Here is a 22,577-nt window from a genome sequence, read left to right as displayed (position 1 = left end):
TAACTTGCATTAAATGTTTTGTTTTATTGATTTCAATTTGTTGTTAGCCTGATTGTTTTCCACTGCACTGTTCATAAAATCATCAGACCTAGTGGGAACCTCAAATGTTAATGTAAAATTGGCCTATATATAAGCATAGACTGCTTAAGTTAATTAATACTTGATTATACTATTTTGCATAGACTAATCTGAATATAGGGTGGTGCATTATAATAGAAATTTCCCTATATTTGGATTAGTAATCAACATACAATTATTTAACCTTAATAAAAACAACGTTAAAGCAAGATGGCGGATCAAAAGACAGGAAGGATGATCCAACTAAATGGTGCAGTCAACAGGATGCGATTTCTCTAAAATAAGTTAAGCAATTAAAAAAATTTCGTGTGATTATAGTAGAAGAATTGATACTAGAAATCCTAAAAGTAAAATTAAGCAAATCACTATGAATTGGTTGTGAATCAGAGTCAGACAAAGAAATAAGTAAATTTGGATTTTAGAATTGAAATTGTAGTTGAGAATTAAGTTTGATAGATTATTATTGCAGTTTCTTCAAGCTCAAAAATGGAGGATAGTGAATTTTTCCGTACAGTGAACCCACAACAGGTCTTTCCTCAATTTTATGGCGAAGAATCTGATGATGTGTTGTCATTTTTTACTTATATTGAGAAACTCAGAGAGACAGCAAATTGGACTATGTTTCATTTATTGATATTGCTCAGAAACAAATTAATTGGTAAAGCAAGAACATTTTACTTCTAATCTCCAGTACTTAGAGAAACATTTGAGTACTCAAAAGTTAAGGAAGCTTTACTATCTCCATTTTGTAAACGGAGAAGTATTGGTCCAAATTTATGGAAGTTACAGAGAGTCTTACAAAAAGATAAGGAAACTGTCACTGATTTTCACAATCGTTTATTGACATTACCCAATAGTTTAAATGTGACTAATGTAGATAAACCTCACTTAGATTGGACTGTATTCCAACAGTTCCACCAAGGTGTTAGAACAGAATTAAGAGAAACAGCCTATAAGAAGAAAATTTCCACCTTAGAAGAGTGTCTCAAAATTGTTAAAGAAAAAGAACAAATGTTAGGAGACTTATCCCTCATCCAGTGTAAGTCTTGTAAATGTTGTAAATAAGACTGGTTGTTCCTTGAACCAATCTGAAGTTGAAAAGAAAAATAAGGATGAAAAAGGAAAGGGAAAGAATATTGGAGGAAATCCAAGTAGTATTAATTGCATAACTGAAAGTAAAGAGCAATTCGATAAAAAAAAAACTGATGACAGAAGTGCAAACCCTAATTCACCAGGAAGTAAATAACTTAAATCAGCCAATAATGGATAGTCTTAATGAGGTTGTTAGACAATTATCAGCTATTACTTTAAAGTCTCAAGCAGACCAAAACCCCACAACTGATAAAATTAATAAGATGATTAAACATGAAGTGGAAAAACAAAATCGACCCATTTTAGCTAGTCTAGATATGGTGATTCGAGGACTAGATAATGTTAAACAACAGATGTCTATTATCACTCAACCTAAGACAGAGACAAAACAGAGAGATCCTCCCAAATGTTATAATTGCAACAAAGTTGGGCATTATGCCAGGAATTGTTTCTATAACAAAGGAAACTACTCTAATAGCAGATGGTACTCAAAATTTGGACACATACTTCACAGAAAATATAATAGAGTTCAGAAACAAGTTTAAGAACAATTGATGAGAATTAGCGGTCTCTAATTCTCATCAATTGCTTCAGTGGGCTCTAAATGTGAAATCTTATTAGATACCGGATGCAATGCCTCTACCATCAGAATAGACTATTTCTTAACCTTAAAAAACAAATTATGGAAGAGCACTGCCAAGCTGAGAGAACCTGTAAGGATTAATACTCTCTTAGACTCGAGCTTCATAGCTTATGAGAAACTTCACGCAAGGATTTACCTACCAGGATTTGGATTATGTGTGTGGCAAGATTTACTTGTTATCCCCACTACATCCAACTTAAGCTCCCACATTATTTTAGGAACAAATTTCTTAGCAAAGTATCAATTCTCCTGTGATTTTTCTAAGAAGGAAGTATCCCTGATGAACAAGAAAAGATGTATCAGAAGAAATAGAAATAATGAATATGATGGGACTAGTGCAAAGACAACAGACAAAGCAGTTTAAATTGCCATATGAATTGGAACCATCTACTAAGGAAAGGTCGTCTGTAAGTCAATCAACTAAAAAGGATGGTGATGTAAATTCTGATGTGCTTTATCAGACTGAAACACTACTAGATACTAATGAGCCATCATAACAACAAATATTTATGCCTAAATCAGATGTTGACACTAATAATCAACTAATAGTTAAGGTAAATTTTGTCAAAGTAACTGCCTTACGTAGTAGAATAAGAAATGTGGAGAGTCAGTTAAAAGTTTATTTTTCACTTGGTTAGACTATAATAAATTTAGTTTAATCCTTTATCTAAGTGTATGCAAACAAAGTTTGCACCTGAAAGTATCTTCAGGACTGGGGTAAAGTGGTACAACACCAGGCAACTCCTTGCAAAGATGGATCAAGCTACCAACCCTCTTATCTCAGTATCATTAAGGAAAAGGCCACTACCCAGACTAGTTTCGACCTTTATTGAGGTCTCTTCAGTGGGAGCCAGGCCCAAGTGGAGATACCAAGGCAGAAGCATTAGCAAGGTCATCTCCTCCTATAGGAACTGCCAAACGGTGTGCCACCTTTTTATTAAATTACTCTGGATTTAGAGAAAGATGTTAAAAGTTTATTTTTCACTTGGTTAGACTATAATAAATTTAGTTTAATCCTTTATCCAAGTGTATGCAAACAAAGTTTGCGCCTGAAAGTATCTTCAGGACTGGGGTAAAGTGGTACAACACCAGGCAACTCCTTGCAAAGGTGGAGCAAGGCAGCTTTTGGCAGCTCCTATAGGAGGAGATGACCTTGCTAATGCTTCTGCCTTGGTATCTTTACTTGGGCCTGGCTCCCGCTGAAGAGACCTCAATAAAGGTCGAAACTAGTCTGGGTAGTGGCCCTTCACTTAATGCATAACCTTATACATATCCGCAAGGAGATGTGTTTTGCATTATGGGAGATACTGAGATAGGAGTTTTGGTAGCTTGCTCCACCTTTGCAAGGAGTTGCCTGGTGTTGTACCACTTTACCCCAGTCCTGAAGATACTTTCAGGCGCAAACTTTGTTTGCATACACTTGGATAAAGGATTAAACTAAATTTATTATGGAGAGTCAGTGGAGATACAAGAGAATGAGTGATCACAGAAGAAGGACTAAAGGAACAGATTACCAAGACACTAGACAACTAAGGCTAGATGTTAGTGACAGAGAACAGAACTTCGGCCCTGAAAGGACATTATCACATTATAAGTGTAGCAATCAAAATTCTCCCTATGATAAAAACAACAAGAACTCAAGTGGAGAAGTGCATAGAGGTAAATACATGGACTGTACTGAGAAATCTAATTATATTCAGACTATGTACTACTTAAGATCTTGGAAGGGAGATAAGAAGTCAATTTTCTCCATTCGTGAATCTAGTGTGAAAAATTTTCCCTTAAAGAAAAATTTTTCAAAGGAAGAGTGAGCCTCTGTTGGATTCAGAATGAAGAGAAAATAAAATTATTAATACTCCCTTCAGAATCCAACATAATCCACCATATCAAAGGCTACATTTGTAGATATTATTTAATATAAATCTCTTATTATAGACTATTATTCATATAATTACCTTTGAGTTTTTTTATTTAATTATTTAATCTAGGATATGTATTAATAATGGAAAGAACTCTGTATAAAAAATAACCTTCAAATTATTTTATTTATTCCTATATTAATAGTAGAAGAATTTGTGTTCATCATATTTAATTATATATTATTTGAATTGAAAAATTATCCTTTTATTTTATTTCTGTATGCAAAGGTAAAATGTTATGTAATAATGCTTATGCTTATGTACTGCTCTAATTGTTGTCATGGAGACAGAGTTAAAAATAGAAAGCGCGAGCATAGTAGTGCGCGAGTTATGGATGTGAGATGGAATTGATATGAGCTAGACGGTGAGAACAAGTTTTGTCGGGAAAACGGAGTGAAAATATATAAACGGAAAGCGAGAGTAAACAAGAGCAGTGGGTCAGGAGTTGGTCAAAGCAGTTGGTCGACAGTCAGTCAGCTCCAGAACTAGGGACTGAGTACAATTAGAGCACTCAGCACAGTAACGGCACCGAGAACAGTACGATAGAGATGAGGAAATAATTTATTAGCAGCACAGAGTTAAGTAAGAGACTGTAGTACAAAGAATTAAGTGCTGTAACCAGATTACAAAGGATCAAAATGTAAATTGACAACTCAGAATATTGATATGGAATTCTGAAGTTAATGTTGTATTCCAGAGCTTTCAAGGAAGATTAGTGGAAAGCTGATTCTATTGCAAAGTAGTATATGAGGAATAAGTAGATTTTCTAGTGCAAGTGTGTCTGCATTTGTGATGTGCTGAAATTAAAGATTAAGTTAATTTAAAGAAGATTACTTTTGGAATATGTAGCTCTAGTGAGATAATTAACTAAAGTTTTAAGTGTGCCTCAGTGAATATTATGTGCAAAGATTTATTCCGGTAAGAACAGTTCAACTTTATAGCATTTTAGACTGAAATTATAAGAATTAACTCCTCCTGTTTAATCCTAACATTAACTGTGGTGTTTATGTTTTGCTGAAGCTAGGAGATTAATAGTCTCTCCCCCTTAAAGTGATAACTACCTCTTGACTGAACTATGTAATCTCCGACTAAGGGATAGATAAAGAATACTATTGTAAAAATATTTGCTGTGAATTTCAGTGGTAAAGAACTTTAGAACTATCTTTGCCTATTAGGGAGAAATTCGATTTTTAAGCTCAGTGTTTAATACCAAAAGTTAAGTGAATGTTATGTGTAGTTGAACTGAGTTAATTTTGCATTATCTTTTATCCAAAGTATGCTTATGTGTATATTATATAACCTTGCATTAAATGTTTTGTTTTATTGATTTCAATTTGTTGTTAGCCTGATTGTTTTCCACTGCACCGTTCATGAAATCATCAGACCTAGCGGGAACCTCAAATGTTAATGTAAAATTTGCCTATATGTAAACATAGACTGCTTAAGTTAATTAATACTTGATTATACTATTTTGCATAGACTAATCTGAATATAGGGTGGCGCAGTATAATAGAAATTTCCCTATATTTGGATTAGTAATCAACATACAATTATTTAACCTTAATAAAAACAACGTTAAAGCAAGATGGCGGATCAAAAGACAGGAAGGACGATCCAACAGCAATCTATTAACTTTTCATAATAGAATGACATCTGAGTTGGACAAAGGAACTGGCTACACAATGGTACTTCTGGATTTTGCTAAGGCTTTTGACAGGATACCCCATGGAACACTGTTACGCAAATTGGAACAGATGGGAATGGATACTAAATTGGTGATATGGATAGGAGAATGGCTCAGGGAGAGATAACAGAAGGTGGTGTATTTAGGAGCCGAATCCAAGATGAGGCAGGTGAGTGGTGTGCCTCAGGGCTCTGTGCTTGGGCCATTGTTGTTTAATTGTATATAAATGGTATAGGAAATGGCTTACAGGAAGATATTCAGTTGTTTGCTGATGATGCAAAGTTGGGTAGCGCAATAAAAAATCAAGCTGATGTTGAAAGTTTGCAGGATGATTTAAATAAGCTGGTAGAATGGGCAAAAGGTAATGGATGTCAGTTCAATGTAGAAAAGTGTAAAGTCATGCATTTTGGGATTAAAAGATTACCAGCTGTGTACTACATTGATGGAACAGTATTCCAACAGATTGATGAGGCTAGGGACTTAGGGGTGTTGGTAGATAGGGAGATGAAGTTCAGAGGACACATTGCTAAGGTGTCCAAGATTGCACATAGGATTACTTGGTAGTTGAGGAACACACTGACATCCAGAGATAAAGAGGTTATTATTCCCCTTTATAAAGCATCGATACTTCCACATTTGGATTACTGTGCTCAGGTCTGGTCATCACCTGGATTCCTTGGAGATGAGGAGGCTGTGGAGAGGGTTCAGAGAAGAGTGACTAAGTTGGTAAGTGATGTAAAAAATGCTCCCTACATTGATAGATTGGCAGCTTATGGATTGCAGAGGTTGGTTGATAGGTGGAGAAGAGGGGATATGATAGAAACATTTAAATTACTGAAAGGTTTTTATAGGATTGATGCATGGGAAATGTTTCAGCTATGTGATAGTGATGGAAGAACAAGAGGTCATCCCTGGAAATTAAAGAAGCGTGTGGTTAACAAGGGTGTCAGAACAAGGTTTTTTGCTTGGAGGGTTGTGAATGAGTGGAATTCATTGCCTGACTTAGTTGTGAGCTCTTCGTCTGTAAATGAATTCAAGAAGAGATATGACAGATATTGTTTTGCTAGTTTGGGTCTCTCGCGATGAGTCTACTGACTCCATGGAGATACCCGTAATAATAATAATTATTCACACAACATATATTATACCTTTCCTTAATCGTTCATCATTCAAGCACTCACAATTACCTCTGGCAATCTATTCCATTCATTCACTACTCTCCAAGCAAAGAATTTAGTTTGCACATCCTTACTAGCATTGTCTTTCAAGGGTGTACCCCTTGTTCTCTCAATACTCATTATGTATTGAAAAATTTCATGTTTGTCAATCTTATAGAATCATTTTACTAACTTATAAGCTTCTATCATTTCCACCCTCTTTTCAACCTGTCAATTAAACTCTGAAATCCACATACACCTTTGACTAACAGTGTAGATATTTGTGAGGATAGGGTAGATAGATATTATTATTATTATTATAATTCAGGCCTCCATGGAGTCAAAAGTCTCATTGTGGAGGCCCTTCCCAGAATACACAAAGTCTATCATACCACTCCTTGAACTCATTGACCGTTCGCTCTCTCACCACTCTATCAGACAATGCATTGCACGGTTCAACCACCTCCATGCAAAGAAACCGCTCCTCACCCTCTTGCTCACAGCATCCTTTTGTAACTTCCAGGGAAGACCCCTTATCCTTGCTCCTTCCCTTGTTCCACCAAGCAAAAGAACTCCCTAGTGTCAACCCTGTAACTAACTCTCAACAGATTAAAAGTCTCAATCATATCACCTCTCCTTCTTTCTACCAAACTCTACAGTCTGCATTCCCTTAGCCTGTCCTCATAACTAACATTGTACAGTCCTGAAACCATCTTTGTTATCCCACCTCTGTACCCTTTCCACCGTTAATTTATCCCCTTCAAATCCTGAGGACCAAATTTGAGAACTATAGTCCAAGTGTGGTTTTTTTCAGGGTTTTATACAATGGAATGATAACTCTTTTATCTCTGCAGGTCAGCATCCTTCTCAGTATTCTCTGGGTTACCTTCACCACCTTTGCAATATGTTCCCTGAATTTCATCATCCCCATATCTCTTGCCTCTATTACTTCCTTCAGTACAGCTCCTCCAACAGAGTAGCCTCTCATCGATGTATCCCAAACTTCAAGACTACATTTTGCTGCATTAAACTGATACTGCTATTCATTTGCCCATCTGTCCAGTTTATTCAAATCCTCTTGCAAGGCTGCCACATCTGCACTATTACTAATAACCCTTCTAGCTTCACATCATCTGCAAACAGCTGAATATCCCCCTGTGGGAACCCCGCTTGTAACTTTCTGCCTCCCTGATATTGTCCCACCATACACAACTCTCTGATACCTATCAGATAGCCAATCCTGAATCCAGTTGACTAACCTGACATCTAAACCCATGTGCTGCAACTTAAATATCAGCTTTTCATGTAGCACTCTGTCAAATGCCTTTGCAAAATCCAAAAAAATGGCAGAATATGCCTTTCTCTCATCAGTCGCTCTTGTCATGTTATTATAAAAGGCAGTCATATTACTAAAGCAAGAGCATCCCTTAACAAATCCATGTTGACTTTTACAGATAATGTTGCTTTCACCTAACCAACACTATATATGGTCTCTCACGAATTTCTCCAACTATTAAACACAAACTGATCTATAATTTGACACATCCAGTCTGCTACTGCCCTTATGTAATGGCACTATCTTATTCACTCCTTGGGTACCTTTCCTGTGGCCAGACTTTCATTGAAAAGCCAAGTCAATGGAGCCATTAGTTCTTTAGCATATTCTCTCAAAACCATGGTAAAATTCCATCCATTCCAACTCCTTTATTGACATCCAGAGTACTCAGTATTTGAAACACACTCTCCTCTAAACCTCAAACTTGTCCTATCCTTCTAGTATTAAAACCTACTTCTCCAGGATGAAATACTCCAATAAAGTGTTCATTGAACAACTTCACTATGTCTGCTGCATCAGTCACTCTCTTCCTATCAATCTTCTGCAATCATTTCTCATCCTACTGGCCACATAGCTAAAATATTCCTGAGGATTTTCTTTGGGCATTAGGGCCAATCTCTTCTCATACTCCAGTTTTGCTTTCCTTACCATACTAACCACTCTCCTGCCATAATTCTTATATTCTTTATGCATCTGTGCTCTCCACCCTTCTCCTTATATTTCTTCCATAACCTCTTTTTTACCTGCAGTTCCTGTTTGATATTGCTTGTCATCCACTTTACACCAAATTGTGTCTTCTTCTTCACTCATGGAATACAGCTTACTATTGCTGCCAACAAATATTCCTTCACAATTTCAAGCACTAATGATATATCCCCCTTCCAATTCCTCCCTCCATGGAACTGCCCCAAGTTGATAATCTAAGACTATTATAATCACCTGGATTGCAATTCCACATACATTCCCTTATCTTTGATACTCCTGCATCAATAGTATAAATTATAATAATATTCAGCTTACCTGGGTGGTTACCAGCAGTGCAAGGACCCCTGTGAAAAAAGGGTATATGTGGAACTACAAGGGAGGTGATTATGAAGAGCTCAGGAGACAGCTTGTGGGTGTAGCATGGAATGAGGAGTTAGCTAGAAAAGAGATCAGTGCAGCTTGGGGGATTTTCAAAAACTATTTAGTAGATGCAATGTCTAAATGTATTCCAAGGGTGAGAAGGTTAAATAAGATAGGTGTGAGGTGGATGAATAAAGAGATTAAGCATGCGATACAGTGAAAAAGGGCATTGTGGAGGCAGCATAAGAGAAGTTGAAGTAACCAATTCCAAGAGTTCTACAAAGACCAGGCGAGGAGGATGACTTGGTTGGTGAGGGTAACTAAAGAGAGGTATGAACAGCAGTTAGCTAATGAAGCTAAAAAGAATCCTAAGGAGTTCTTTTGATATGTAGCCAGCAAAAGAAAGAATGATTATGGAAGGATGACATTGATAGGAGAAAATGGTATAAAGACAGCTGTTGCGGAATGTGTGGTGGAGATACTTAATGAGCAGTTCATAACGGTCTTTCAATCTTGTGAATGTGACTTCATGGAGATTGAGAGCAGTTGATGACAGGGAGGAGAGACTGACTGTAAGTGAGCATGAGGTGTTTGGAGAGTTGACTACACTAGATGTAAATAAGGCTGTGGGACTTGATAATATATCACTGCGTATTCTGAAGGAATGTGCCAGAGAGTTGACACCTGCCTTGACATATTTTTTTAATACGAGTCTTGCACTTGGTCAAGTTCCTAAAGAGTGGAAGGAGGACAAGATTGTGCCACTTCATAAAGAAGGTGATCGAACTCAAGCATCAAACTATAGGCCTATCTCTGTGTCAAGTGTTGTGGTTAAGTTTGGAGAAGCTTGTGAGAACTAGGATCCAGAGTTGTGTTGACAACAATGGTATCATCTTTGATGGACAACATGGATTTGCTAAAGGGAGGTCATGTTTTAGTAATCTACTTACTTATTACAATAAAGTGACTGCTTCCTTGGATAGAGGAGAAGGATACACAGTGATATACTTGGATTTCGCAAAGGCTTTTGATAGAGTATCTCATGATAAGTTGACAGTCAAACTAGAGCAGATGGGGTTGGATATTAGATTAGTGTATTGGATTGGAGACTGGCTATCTGATTGGTATCAACAAGTTATGTATGGGGGTGCGATATCCAGGAAAAGGAAAGTCACTAGTGGAGTGCCTCAGGGGTCTGTTTTAGGGCCATTACTATTTAACTTGTATGTTAACGATATAGGTGAAGATTTGGATGTAGATATAGTTGTTTGCAGATGCTGCAAAGTCGGTACGAACCACGAAGAGTAGTCAGGATGTTGTGATCTTGCAGGAAGACTTGAATAAATTGAGTGATTGGGCAAGCAAATGGGGATGTGAGTTCAATGTTGCAAAATGTAAGGTTTTAAAATTTGGAAAACAAAGATGGGATGCAGAATTTATGCTTGGTGAGAATATATTGTTGGAGATAGAGAAAATAAGAGATCTAGGGGTGATAGTCGATAAGGATCTAAAATTTAGGGGACAAAGCCAAAATTGTGAAGACAACACAAAGACTTCTGGGAATGATGCGGAGGACACTGACGTGTAGAAGTAGGGAGATTCTTGTTCCATTGTATAAGGCTTTGATTAGGCCACACATGGACTATTGTGCCCAGATTTGGTCACCGGGTTTTCAGAAGGATGATGAGAGGTTGGAAAGGGTCCAAAGGTGACTGACTAAGGTAGTTTCTGACCTCTGGAATTTTGAGTATGAGGAAAGATTAAGAAGATGTAATTTGCAGAGTCTGGTGGAGAGAAGGAAGAGGGGAGATATGATAGAGACCTACAAGTTGGTAAGGGGTTGTTATAAGATCAATGGTTGAGAAGTTCTACAGAGAATAGTGGGAGATCAGGTGAGTGAGAGGCATGTTTTTTTCGTGCAGAGTTGTGAATAATTGGAATGCCTTGCCTGAGAGTGTGGTGTCTGCAAGGAGTTTGAGTGTGTTTAAGACACGGTATGATGAGATGTGTGTGTGATAAAAGGACCTCCCAGATGAGTCTTTGACTCCATGAGGTCTTGGGAAATAATAATAATAATAAAAAGTTTTTTTCATTTGGTTATAAATTAAATTAAAAACGCCAAGAAATTATATTTTCTTGGCGTTTATATAGAAAAATGCCGAAGTCATATAAGTATAATAATGCATGACACCTTTTTTGCTACTTATATATGTAATATGTATGACTTCTGCATTTAACACACCTGAAAGGATGTTTGTTTTGCATTATGGAACATTAAGGCAATTCATTTGAAGTCATTAGCTTCAGTAGCCTAGTTGTGAAGATATTTCACATGTAAACTGTTTGCTTACACTTGAATAACGAAGGATTAAACAAGAATATGCTATTTCTTGATATTTTTAATTTAATTTTATTCGGTTTTAATTCATATTTAGAAATATTTGATATGAGAGAGAGAGGATATCTTGAATTCTGTATGTCTGATTTTTCATTCTTATATCATAGTTAAGTTTAATGTTTTTGTTCATACTACTGTTGAAATTATGTTAACCTTAATTGTTCAATTTCTGTTTACAGAAATTGAACAATGTTTGAAGACAGTGAAACAGATGAAAAAGATATCTGAAGCATTAGATGTTATTTTTAAAATGGATCAGGTGAGAATAATGAAGGAGAAAATTTATATAGTACAGTACAGTAGTCTCCCCCCCCCCCCCTTATCCACGGGGATACATTCCAAGACCTCCTGCAGATAGTACCGAACCCTATATATATATATATATACTATTTTTTTTTCACATACATACATACTTATGATAAAGTTTTATTTATAATTAGACACTGTAAGAGATTAACAACAATAACTAATAATAAAATAGATCATTTATAACAATATACTGTAATAAACAATATCTGAATGCGAATGGAATCTTAGCAACTTCAGCATACTTTTTTTTTATTACTTATTTATTTATTTATTATTTTATGAAGTCGAACTTTCAACCTTTTCACTTAAAATGAAGCACTTTATGGCTTCTCTTTGTCATATCTGAATTGCCAACATCACTACTATTGCAATTTGAGGCCATTAAGTAAAATAAGGGTTACTTGAACACAAGCACTGCGATACTGCAACAGTCAATCTGATAACCAAGAACTACTCACAACGGCACACAATTTAAAACTTATGAATTGTTTATTTCTGGAATTTTCCATTTAATATTTTCAGACAGCTAATAAATGACTAATATGCACGTAGCGTATATGGTACAGCATAAATACGCTGGACAAAGGGGGTGATCTATGTCCCAGCCGGAACAGTATGAGATTTCATCACGTTACTCAGGATGACGTGCAGTTTAAAACATAAATTGTTTACTTCTGAAATCTTCCATTTAATATTTTCGGACTGGAATTGACCGCAGATAACTAAAGCTGCAGATAAGGGGGGGGGACTACAGTATATGATTTTTTGGTATCTTGAATCGTTAACTCTTATAATGCCGTATTATATTACATGACTAGTGCTCTTTTGTGACAATCAGCTTTACATTGGTGATGCTTTGTATTCAGACAATCAAAGGCATATGGACTTCATATGTTTTCTAGCTGTGTGTGTATTTTTTGTTGGAGGAAAATCAAAACTTTTGAAGAAAAAATCTGACTACCACTTTATGACACCAACAAATGCAGTCTGTTCAAGTCTTGCATTAAGAAGCACAACTGCTGTATTGCTATATTTAAATTAGCAACTAACAGTTAATTAGTCTTCTATGTAGACAAAAGATTTATTAGTTTGTAACACATAAGTTACAAGTACTATATAAGTACTTGCTACAGCACTTCATTGAAAATCTGAAAAATAAAAATTTTATTATTTTTATTTTCTACTATTTTTTTTTTTTTAACCAGTGGTCCCAAATGCAAAAGTCTGCATTATCTACAGTCGACTAGTACTCTGAATGGATGAAAAGTTGAGAAGCTTAGTAACAGGTATCAAACAGGAACAAAAGTTAGTTCAGTGAATTTGATAGTAGCATGAATGAACATTTGCTGGTTGCTGCAAAAGATGTGGGGAATTATTATCATCATCACAGACAAAGTTCGCTTGAAAATCTACCATGAAATAACAAAGTGGATGGAAACTAACCACAGAGTTTTAAAAGCACATCCATAGAACAAGTTGAGGCCTACCATTGCTTGTGCCAGACTATAAATAGACAATAGTATTATAGAAGAGCTGATGAGAAGGACAAAGGAACTTACTCCTGTCATCCCATTAAATTAGCAGTTACAGACAAAAAAAAAAAAAACATTCATCCATCCTCAAGTTGCAGGTCTGAAGTGTGGAATAAATATAGGAGAGAGAGAGAAGATGACCTCTGAGTAATAAAACGCAGTACAGAGTATGCAATATCAGAAGAACAGTGAACATCAAAAACAGAGACATCTGCAAGCTGACAGGCATTAAAGATATGGGGAAGCATTCATAAACAGATGAAACACATTAATACCAGAATGGAAAATAAGAGTTGGACATACAACAGGGGTGGTGAACCGTTTTAATGGTGAATGCCAAAATTAACTAAATCTTTTAAAACCTACACTTGAGTGTCTCTTAGAATTTTGCTAAGTACAACCTGCTGCCACTTATTCGCCAGATTAGGGATCAGAGCACCAGAAATCAGCAAAAAGCAGAACATAGCCTTTATTTAGCTTGCAAATGCAACAATTGTATCAACTGTTCTATGAGGTAGGCCTAGCTTGCAGCCTATATCAGTCATGTCTTACTCAGTAAGTTTGATTACTTCTAGCTTTTCTTGCAAATTAAGAAGGCTTAATTTATGGCTTATGGCTCCTTTTGGGTACCATTATAATCTCGAATATGAGTATTGTAACATGAGTACAAATATAAGAGCTGCACAGCACACAATTTCTAAGAGATGCACTGCACACGACTTCTATAAACAAACAGAATATGAGTCGTTGGCGAAACATGGCAAAAGGGTGGAACGGAGAAAAGGGGTACTACTGCATAATATTATTTTTCTCACATACATTTTATTATTATTATTATGTAACACCTCCAGGAAGTCTAAAGGCTCATCGAGGGAGGTCACTTACTCTACAACTGTCTCCACCACTCATTTCACCAACTGCAACTATTTTAATCATCGATGCCAATGCCATCTACTGCCGACCACCACCTCTAGTATTTTCACAGACAATCACAAACATCCATGCCCACGGCAGGATTCGAACCCACAGCCTTTTGGCTGGAGAGCAGATACGCTAACCACTCAGCCAAACAGGCTGGCAAAATGCTCTGATAAAGATCCTTTATGTCTTAGATGTAAAGAATAGTATTCGAATTCAGGTCTTCCTGAACAAAGGATTTGTCTCTACCCACTAAGTTATGGAGGTGCTACAAAGGGAAAACCAGCAGCACCCAGTGTTCCCAGGTGACACCCTCCCAAGTACTGACCAGGCCCAACGCTGCCTAACTTTGGTGATTGGACAAGAACGGTGTATTTCGTGTAGTCATATTTATTAATCATCCAAAGCATCTATATACATTCAGAATAAATATATATACAACTATTTACAGATGTATACAATATGTACATAGCATGCTTTTCAAAGGAAATGTTTTACATTGATATTTCATTTTCATGTACAACACTAACATGCTCAGAGGATATTTCTGCCTAAAGTCCTTTACAATACTTTGAGCAGTCATTTCTCTTTATACAGCATAAGTTAAATATTGATTTGATACAATGCCATTACTTATCTTTAGAAATAAGTTGCTGTTTATATATATATATATACAATGTTTGTTTCCATATACAGTTGCTTTACATTGGTAATTAATTTTCATGTACATCATTATAACATGCTCAGAGTCTATTTCCACCTAAAGCCTTTTCATTTCTTTGAGCAGTCATTATTCGTCGTATAGCATAAGTTACGTATTGATTTGATACAATGCTCTTATCTTATCTAAAGAAATGAATTGCTATTTACATACATACGATGTTTGTTTCTATATGCAATGGTTTTACATTGATATTCTATTTTCATATACAACACTATAACATGCTCAGTGTCTATTTCCACCTAGACTACTTTATCATTCTTTGGGTAGTATTCTTTATATATAATTATTTTAAAATTAGTTTTTGCAGTACATCATTACATAGTTTATTCAAATTTATTCTGCCATTATTATCTCTTTTAGATTCCAACTCTGTATATACATATGCAATATTGCTTTAACATAAAAGCGAGAGTTACATTTTGGCAGGGAGTTGAGATTACCCAGCGGATCAGGAGTGTCGTCACACTCTTCCACTATACAAACTGTCATTAACATTTTTGATACATAAATGTATGGCGACTCAATGATCCGTGGTGTTCAAGATAGGATGCGTGAGGAGTGTTTGCCAGGAGGAACAATAGAAAGGGTGGCTATGGCAATTAAGAGAGGTGAAAGGGTGGATGAAATGATTGTGATGGTAGTAACGAATGACTTGAGTGGTAATGTAAGTCGGACAGCGAGAGATATGAGATTTTTGCTTGAGACTACGGAAGAAGACAGAGAGAGGAAAAATAGTGTGCGTGTTGCCTAGGTATGATAATGATGAGCTGAGCAGAAGAGCGGTGATATTGAATGGCATAATAGCGAGAATGTGTGACAAGAGAGGACTGGTATATGTGGATGCTTGGAGTGCATTTGAGGAAAGAGAGGAGTTGTATGCGAGAGACCGTTTACATTTGAAAGAGGAAGGACGTAGGCATCTGGAGAGATTGCTGTTCTGAACGAGTCAGTGTGTCCCATTGAGGATGATAGCAGGGGTGGCCTCTTGCGGGAATGGATACTTGGGAGAAGGCAGACAATGTCAGGTAACACTGAGCCCAGTGGAGTCTAGAAGGGATAATGCTGGGTATAGAAACAATGGCATTTATATGCTTTATACTAATGCCAGGAGTATCCGGAATAAGGGACAGGAATTGGTGGCGCAGATAGCCTGGCCAAAAATTATTGCGATCACTGAGACGTGGTTGACAGAAGGGGATATAACAACAGGAATAGAAGTCGCTGGGTATAGCATTTTTCGTCAGGATAGGAGGGGAAAGCGTGGTGGTGGGGTGCTGCTTATGATAAGTGATGACCTATGTCCTCTAAGAGTGGAGAATTTGGAAGGAAGTGAGACAAATGATTTTGAGAGCGTATGGTGTGAGGTAGAGGTAGGCAAGACAGGATATTTAGTGGGGTATTGCTACAGACCCAGGAGCACAGAGGATGGGGACCAGGAGATGTTTAGACAGCTAAGTTTGGCAAGTGCAAGAAGAATGATTGTTATGGGAGATTTTAACTTCAGTAGTATAAATTGGAGAGAGGAAGATGCACGTAGCAATAGGGGAATGGAATTTCTAGAATTCTTGAGGTACAAATGTCTTAGGCAACATGTAACAGAGGGAACAAGAGGTTCAAAAGTTTTGGATTTGGTTATAGCATCAGAAGAGTTGATAATAACTGAGTTGACGTCTCTCCCACCAGTTGGAGAGAGTGACCATATGGTGTTGACTTGGAAAATGAATAGACATGCAGGAGTATCAAAGAGATGGGAACTTATGTGGAATTATAAGGCAGGTGATTATAATAGTCTTAGACGTCAACTTCGGGAAGTTTCATGGAGGGAGGAATTGGAAGGCCGGGATATCACCAGTGCGTGGGAAATTGTGAAAGAATATTTGTTATCAGCAATGGTAAGTTGTATACCACGAGTGAAGAAGAGGACGCAATTTGGAGTAAAGTGGATGACAAACAACATTAAACAGGAATTGCATGCGAAAAAGAGGCTATGGAAGAGATATAAGGAGACAGGTGAAGAGATGCATGAGGAATATAAGACACAGGCCAGAAGAGTGACTAGTGTGTTAAGGAAAGCGAAACTGGAATATGAGAGGAGATTGGCCCTAAGATCCAAAGAAAATCCTAGGGAATTTTTTAGCTATGTGGCCAGTAGGAGGAGAAATGACTATGGAAGAATGATATTGTGGGATAAAAATGGGAATAGAGTGACTGATGCAGAGGACATAGTGTAATTGTTCAATGAACACTTTATTGGAGTATTTCATCCTAGAGGAGTCAGTTTTAATGCTAGAGGAATAGGACTGGTTCGAGGTCTGGAGGTACAGGAGGAGAGTGTGTTTCAGATACTGAGTACTCTGGATGTCAGTAAAGCTGTGGGACTGGATGGTATTTCGCCATGAGTTTTGAGAGAATGTGCTAAGGAATTGACAGTACCTTTAACGTGGCTTTTCAATGAAAGTCTGGCTTTGGCAAAGGTGCCCAGGGAATAGAAGGAAGGTAAGATAGTGCCATTGCATAAGGGTGGTAACAGACTGGAAGTGTCTAATTATAGGCCAGTCTGTGTGTCGTCAGTAGTTGCTAAGATCTTGGAGAAAGTAGTGAGGGACCGTATACAGCATTGGGCAGATGAGGGTAATCTTATCTGTGAGAATCAACATGGATTTGTGAAAGGACGCTCTTGTTTTAGCAATATGCTAGCCTTTTATAATAAAGTTACAAGAACATTAGATGAGGGAAAGGCATATACTGCAATTTTCTTAGACTTGGCAAAGGCATTTGACAGGGTGCCATATGATAAGCTGATATTTAAGTTGCAGCACATGGGTCTGGATGTCAGATTGGTCAACTGGATTCAGGATTGGCTGTCTGATAGGTATCAGAGAGTTGTGTATGGTGGAGCAGTTTCCAGGAGGCAGAGGGTTACAAGTGGGGTCCCACAGGGCTCAGTACTAGGACCTATATTGTTTAACCTTTATATCAATGACATTGCCATTGGATTGTAGGGGGATATTCAGTTGTTTGCGGATGATGCGAAGCTGGGAAGGATTATTAGTAATAGTGCAGATGTGGTAGTCCTGCAAGAGGATTTAAATAAGCTAGATAGATGGGCAAATGAATGGGGGTGTCAGTTTAATGCAGCAAAATGTAAGGTCTTGAGGTTTGGGAAACATCGATGGGATGCTGCATACTCTATGGGAGGAGTTATACTGGAGGAAGTAGGGGAGACAAGAGATCTGGGGTTGATGATTGATAGAAACCTGAAGTTTAGGGGACATATTGCAAAGGTGGTGAAGGTAACACAGAGGATTGCTGCTATTATGAGAAGGACACTGACCTACAGAGATAAGAGGCATATCACTCCGTTGTATAAGTCTCTGATCAGACCACACTTGGACTATTGTTCTCAGATTTGGTCCCCAGGATTTGAAGGGGATAAATTAACCGTGGAAAGGATACAAAGACGGATGACAAAGATGGTTTCAGGACTGTACAAGGATAGTTATGAGGATCAGCTGAGAGAATGTGGACTGCAGAGTTTGGTGGATAGAAGAAGGAGAGGTGATATGATTGAGACTTTTAAACTGTTGAGAGGTGGTTACAGGGTTGACACTGGGGAGTTCTTTCGCTTGGTTGATCAGCAGGAAGGAGTGATGACAAGAGGCCATCCCTGGAAGTTACGAAAGGAAACTGTGAGCAAGAGGGTAAGGAGCGGTTTCTTTGTGTGGAGGGTGGTTGAGCCGTGGAATGCATTGCCTGATGGAGTGGTGGGAGCGAGAACGGTCAGTGAGTTTAAAGAGTGGTATGATAGACTTTGTGTTTCTCAGGGGGGGACCTCCCCTCGATTGGTCTTGACAGACTTTGTCTTAGGAAGGACCTCCCTCGATGAGTCTTTTGACTCCTTGGAGGCCTGAATAATAATAAACTACAACCTCTATAGTTGACCAACATTATGCACAAAAATACAACTAATTATAGTATAAAGCAATCAATGTACGATTGGTTATACAGCTTAATGAAAAAGTTATAAAGCTTAATGTACAATATGTTTTTCATTCACTTATGTATATTTATTTTGCGTTCTACAAAAAGTTGTGTATGGGTTTGTTTATGTATTTATTTATGGTGGGTCCTTTATTTCTATGAATTTGCAGTTGTTCTTTGAATTCTGAGATGAGACTATTTTCCACCATTGGTGTCTTGTTATTTTGTGTCTGTTTATGGTATCTGTGGTTGTTTCTTTTAATATGTTGTTTATTTCCATGAGTATGTCTGATCCTGTTTCTCTTCTGTAGATATTGTCGCATCTGTATATCTAAATCGAGTACATTGTTATTATGATGATGATTGCTTTAGTTTTGTTAATGTTACCTTCGTTTAACCAGTGTAATGTGTGTTTTGTTAAAGGTTCTTTGTGTTTTATGAATGTTTGAACCTGTTCCATATTTGGTAGGTGTGAGGGCAGTACATCATTAAATGGTAAAGTGTTTCTGGTTGGGGGCAAAAATGACATCTGGCAGGGACTTGAAGTGGGATCCCTTTCGCTGTGCACCATATTGGGCAACAACCATGGTGTACTTTGTAGTAGAAGGTTTTTAATTTTCAATTTATGGGCAGATTGAAAGCTTTTTTTTTAGTGTATTTGATAGTTTTAATGTCCCTCTTTCAATCTCCTGGTGTTGTAGTGGTGGTATAACTGTGCACATGAGTTTGATGTGTGCTGCTTTAGGTCTCATCTTCAAGAATTCGTTTATTCCTATGTATTTATTGATAAAGTTGTAGCCTTCCGCAATCTCGTGGAACATTCTTGGTGTTTTGCCACTCGAATGTATAAGGGAACATATTACTTTCTCAGGCATTATCTTCTGCATATAATATATTATATATGCGCTCCATGCTTTTTCCTCTGTGTAAGCTCTCTCTATGATTTTTGCTCTCGCACTCAGAGTTTTTAAATGTACGTTTATTAAGACAAGTCCTTCCGCCTCATTGTCATGGAATATTGTGGATCTTCTGATGGGTTCGTATTTGAAATTCCAGATGAAATTTGCGCACTCTCTGTGTATCCTGTCTACTTGTTGACCGTTGTAGTTAGTATTGTTCATGAGGTACCATATCTTAGACAGTATTGATTGCATATTTTAGCTTTACTTGTTAGTGATAGTTGTCTGTGTCTCATCTGTGTAATTTTCTTGGTTATTTTTGTATGTGCAAACTCCCATTGTGTGTTGTGTTGGATTTGTTTCCCTTATGACGATCCCCAGAAGTGGTAGGTGTTTGTTTATTTTTATGTCGTTTGGTATGGTAGGCCTTTTTACCCACCTGCCGACGAACACTGCATGACATTTGTGCAGGTTTACTTTGAGTGCTGATGCTTTTTCAAATTTTTTGAGTATGTTGTATGCGAGTGTGAAGGACTCGGCTGCAGTTACAGTTAATGTTACATCGTCGACATATGCTAGCACTTTTGTTTTTCCTTCACCTCCTATGTGAGTGCCCTCTATGCCGGGATGTTTTGATATTTCTTGTATCACCAGCATGAGCAAGAGCAAAGAGGATCATAGAGAGGCTGTCTCCCTGTCTGACCGAGCATTTAATTTTGACTGGTGCAGACAGTTTCTTGTTTATGATTAGGCATGACTCTGCTGTGGTGTAAATATTTGAAATCATATTCTGAAATTTTTTCCCAAAACCTACAGCTTTGAAGACTTCATTTAGATAACAATGACTCACTGAGTCAAAGGCCTTTTCAATGTCGAGACCTACCAGTAAGCATGGTTATTGTGTTGCTTGGTAGTGCCCGTATATACATCGAACTTGCAGGATATTGTCCTCTATTTTTCGGCCTTTTATTCCGCAGGTTTGGGATTTGGATATGATCTGGGTTATGTGTTTCTGTACTCTTTCAGAGATAATTTTAGTTAAAATATTTTGGTCTGTATTGAGAAGTGTGATTCTTCTCCATTGTGTCTCTTCATTTCTTGTTGTGTCTTTCTTTTTTTTTTTTGGTATTAATGCTATGTAGCCGAGGTTGAAATGTTCTGGGGTGCTCTCCGAATTGTGTATTTTGGATAGCATTTTCACAAATAGTGTCTCAAACAGGGATAGTATGCTTTGTAAAACTCCGCTGTGCAGCCGTTGGGTTCTGGGGATTTGTGCAGTGTTAAAGATTTTATAATTTTCTTGCATTCGGTTGGTGTGATTGGTGAGTCAATGTCTTCTGCTTCATTTTTTGTGAGTGTTGGTAGTTGTTTCACGAAGTTTTGTGTTTCTGTTTCGTCATTTTCTTTTTCAGAGAACGTATTGGTGTACTGTGAGTGGAAGAATCAGAGGAGATTTGCATCACCCTCGATTTTTCTCCCCTTGTGTTTTATTTTATTAAAAGTCGCTTTCTGTTTTTTTTTGTTGTTCAAAGAGCCATGCAGTTTTGGTCCTTCCTTCATCTTGTTCCATTGTTTTGATTTTAGCGCAAACCCAGGCCCCTTCAGCTTCTTTTATTTCAATTTGTGTTAGTTTTGCTTTAAGTGCATTGATGGCTATTTTATTTTCTGGGAGTGTTCTGTCTGTGTTGTACTTCTGCATTAATTCTTTAATTATGTTTAGTTTTTCTTTGTGTTGTATTTTTTGTGTTTCCCTATTTTGATGGCAGCTTTTTATACTTGTATTTTAAACTTGTTCCATGCCTCCATTGTGTTTGTTATTTTTTTTTTATATTGTCTAGTATTTGTTTAATTTCTGATGTAAACTGGTCTGTGTTAATAATGCTGTTATTTAGTTTCCATAGCAGGTAGTTTCTGTTACTGTATGTGTTGCTGTCTAAGGTCTCAAGGGACAGTTTAGCTTTGACCAAATGGTGGTCACTAAAGGTTAGGGGGGGTATGGCAAACTTCCTTAACAGTGGACTTTAGATGCTGTCTTATGTATATTCTGTCTAGCCATGAGGCATTGATGTGGGAAAAGTGTGTGTATTCCCTCCGTGTAGGATATAGTATGCAAAATGTGTCCTTTATATGACATCACTGTAGATGTATTTAGGCTTGAAGTTGCTTTTAGTTGACAAAAGAGTGACAAAAAAAAACGAATAAAATAAAATACTTTATGTCAGCCATATTTTAATAAAGGTATTAAAAGAAAATCTTTCATAAAAAATGAAATATTGTTTATGAAAGTTTTACAAAAAACTTTTAGCTTACAGAAGAAATTTAATATAAAATGGTAAAAACCTTTATTTTATTATAAATATAAAATATCAAAACTAAAGAAAGGAAAGGAATGGAATTATAGAAAATAAGGGGATAAACATCCTTTGTTGTTTTATAGCCAGTAAGCGAAACTAAAGATCGATAACTACGATCTATAAGTTTCATGCCGAAAAACTATCGCCGAAGGCAATTGGAAGTAAAGGTGGAGCAAGATCCCTCACTATTCTTGATATTTTCTCATAATGTAAACACAGCTCCTAGGAGATGTAATACTGTCATTACATTATGAGGAGAGGTCACTACCCAGACCGGTTTCAACCTTTTTTGAGGTCTCATCAGTGAGTAGGTAGACCTGGAAGATATCAAAGCTTAGTGAAAAGAACTTGCATACCTTCACTATATGAATGCCATAAAGGTGTAATTATATTTTAGTTAAGATAAAAAGCCAAATGGCTAGTTTTCTTGCACCTTAATATAGAAAATAAGGGGATAAACATCCTTTGTTGTTTTATAGCCAGTAAGC

At 37.0% G+C, this 22,577-nt stretch overlaps 1 protein-coding gene across 5 annotated transcripts in view; it reads left to right on the top strand.

Annotated features, from left to right (window-relative positions):
• The window catches only part of LOC150103577 (uncharacterized), an 88,926-nt gene that overhangs the window by 51,826 nt on the left and 14,523 nt on the right, over positions 1-22,577 (top strand). For all 5 annotated transcript variants that reach the window (XM_090398297.1, XM_090398298.1, XM_090398295.1 and 2 more), the window contains one exon: positions 11,552-11,631. In XM_090398297.1, coding sequence (XP_090254423.1) covers positions 11,552-11,631 — 80 coding nt within the window. The remainder of the gene's footprint in view (positions 1-11,551; positions 11,632-22,577) is intronic.

The sequence above is a fragment of the Typopeltis vanoorti genome, chromosome 9, assembly GCF_054136105.1.
Source record: "Typopeltis vanoorti isolate ZY-2024b chromosome 9, IOZ_Tvanoo_1.0, whole genome shotgun sequence".
Taxonomy (NCBI): Eukaryota; Metazoa; Arthropoda; class Arachnida; order Uropygi; family Thelyphonidae; genus Typopeltis; species Typopeltis vanoorti.
This window is presented reverse-complemented; position numbering and strand designations above follow the sequence as displayed.